Genomic DNA, 904 nt, shown 5'->3' on the forward strand with positions numbered 1-904 from the left:
GGGGGCAAGCCAGGTTAACCCCATGTCCGCTGCTTGCTCAGGTCTGCAAGGAGAAACACCGCTTTGAGCGGCTGATGGACTACTTCCGCAACGAGGACAGCAGCATTGACTTTATGGTGGGATACCCGGTTGTCGGCGAGGGGGAGAGTCTTTGGGACATCAGGGGGTGCTGGGGGAGCTTCTGGTGACCCCAGCCCTGCCCACAGGTCGCCTGCATGCAGTTCATCAACATCGTGGTGCACTCGGTGGAGGACATGAACTTCCGTGTCCATCTCCAGTATGAGTTCACCAAGCTGGGGCTGGAGGAGTTCCTGCAGGTATGGGGGGTTGGGGGATGGGGGGGCACTGAGGAGTTCCCCCCTGTCCCTGACACCGCCCCAATGCCCACAGAAGTCGAGGCATACAGAGAGCGAGAAGCTGCAGGTGCAGATCCAGGCGTACCTGGACAATGTCTTTGACGTGGGGGGGCTGCTGGAGGATGCTGAGACCAAGAACGTGGCCCTGGAGAAGGTGGAGGAGCTGGAGGAGCATCTGTCCCACGTACGTGAGCGCAGGGGACTACGTGAGCGCAGGGGACGTGGGATGCTCCTCACTGGCTCCTGGGGTATCCCCTCCCGGGGTCTGGCTTTGCCCCCAGGGAAGATGGTGGTGACACCGGAGGGGGGGTCCCAAATTGGTGTCACAGCCGTATCCCCACCCACAGCTGACAGAGAAGCTGCTGGACCTGGAGAACGAGAACATGATGCGGGTGGCAGAGCTGGAGAAGCAGCTGCTGCAGCGGGAGAAGGAGCTGGAGGTGGTGAAGGTGTGTGGGGGGGCCATGGGGGCTGTGGGGAGTCGGGCAGTGACCCTAATCCCCCCTGGCCCTCATGCTTGCCGTCCCCAGGAGACCTACGAGCACACG

General features: G+C 62.2%; 1 protein-coding gene across 1 annotated transcript in view; it reads left to right on the forward strand.

Moving 5' to 3' along the window:
* FMNL3 (formin-like 3) overlaps positions 1 to 904 on the forward strand; it is a 23540-nt gene that overhangs the window by 7818 nt on the left and 14818 nt on the right. Inside the window, exons 8-12 of the mRNA XM_009883199.1 lie at positions 42 to 116; positions 207 to 317; positions 391 to 540; positions 704 to 805; positions 887 to 902. Coding sequence (XP_009881501.1) covers positions 42 to 116; positions 207 to 317; positions 391 to 540; positions 704 to 805; positions 887 to 902 — 454 coding nt within the window. The remainder of the gene's footprint in view (positions 1 to 41; positions 117 to 206; positions 318 to 390; positions 541 to 703; positions 806 to 886; positions 903 to 904) is intronic.

This window comes from Charadrius vociferus, unplaced genomic scaffold (genome assembly GCF_000708025.1).
Source record: "Charadrius vociferus isolate BGI_N301 unplaced genomic scaffold, ASM70802v2 scaffold564, whole genome shotgun sequence".
Lineage (NCBI taxonomy): Eukaryota > Metazoa > Chordata > Aves > Charadriiformes > Charadriidae > Charadrius > Charadrius vociferus.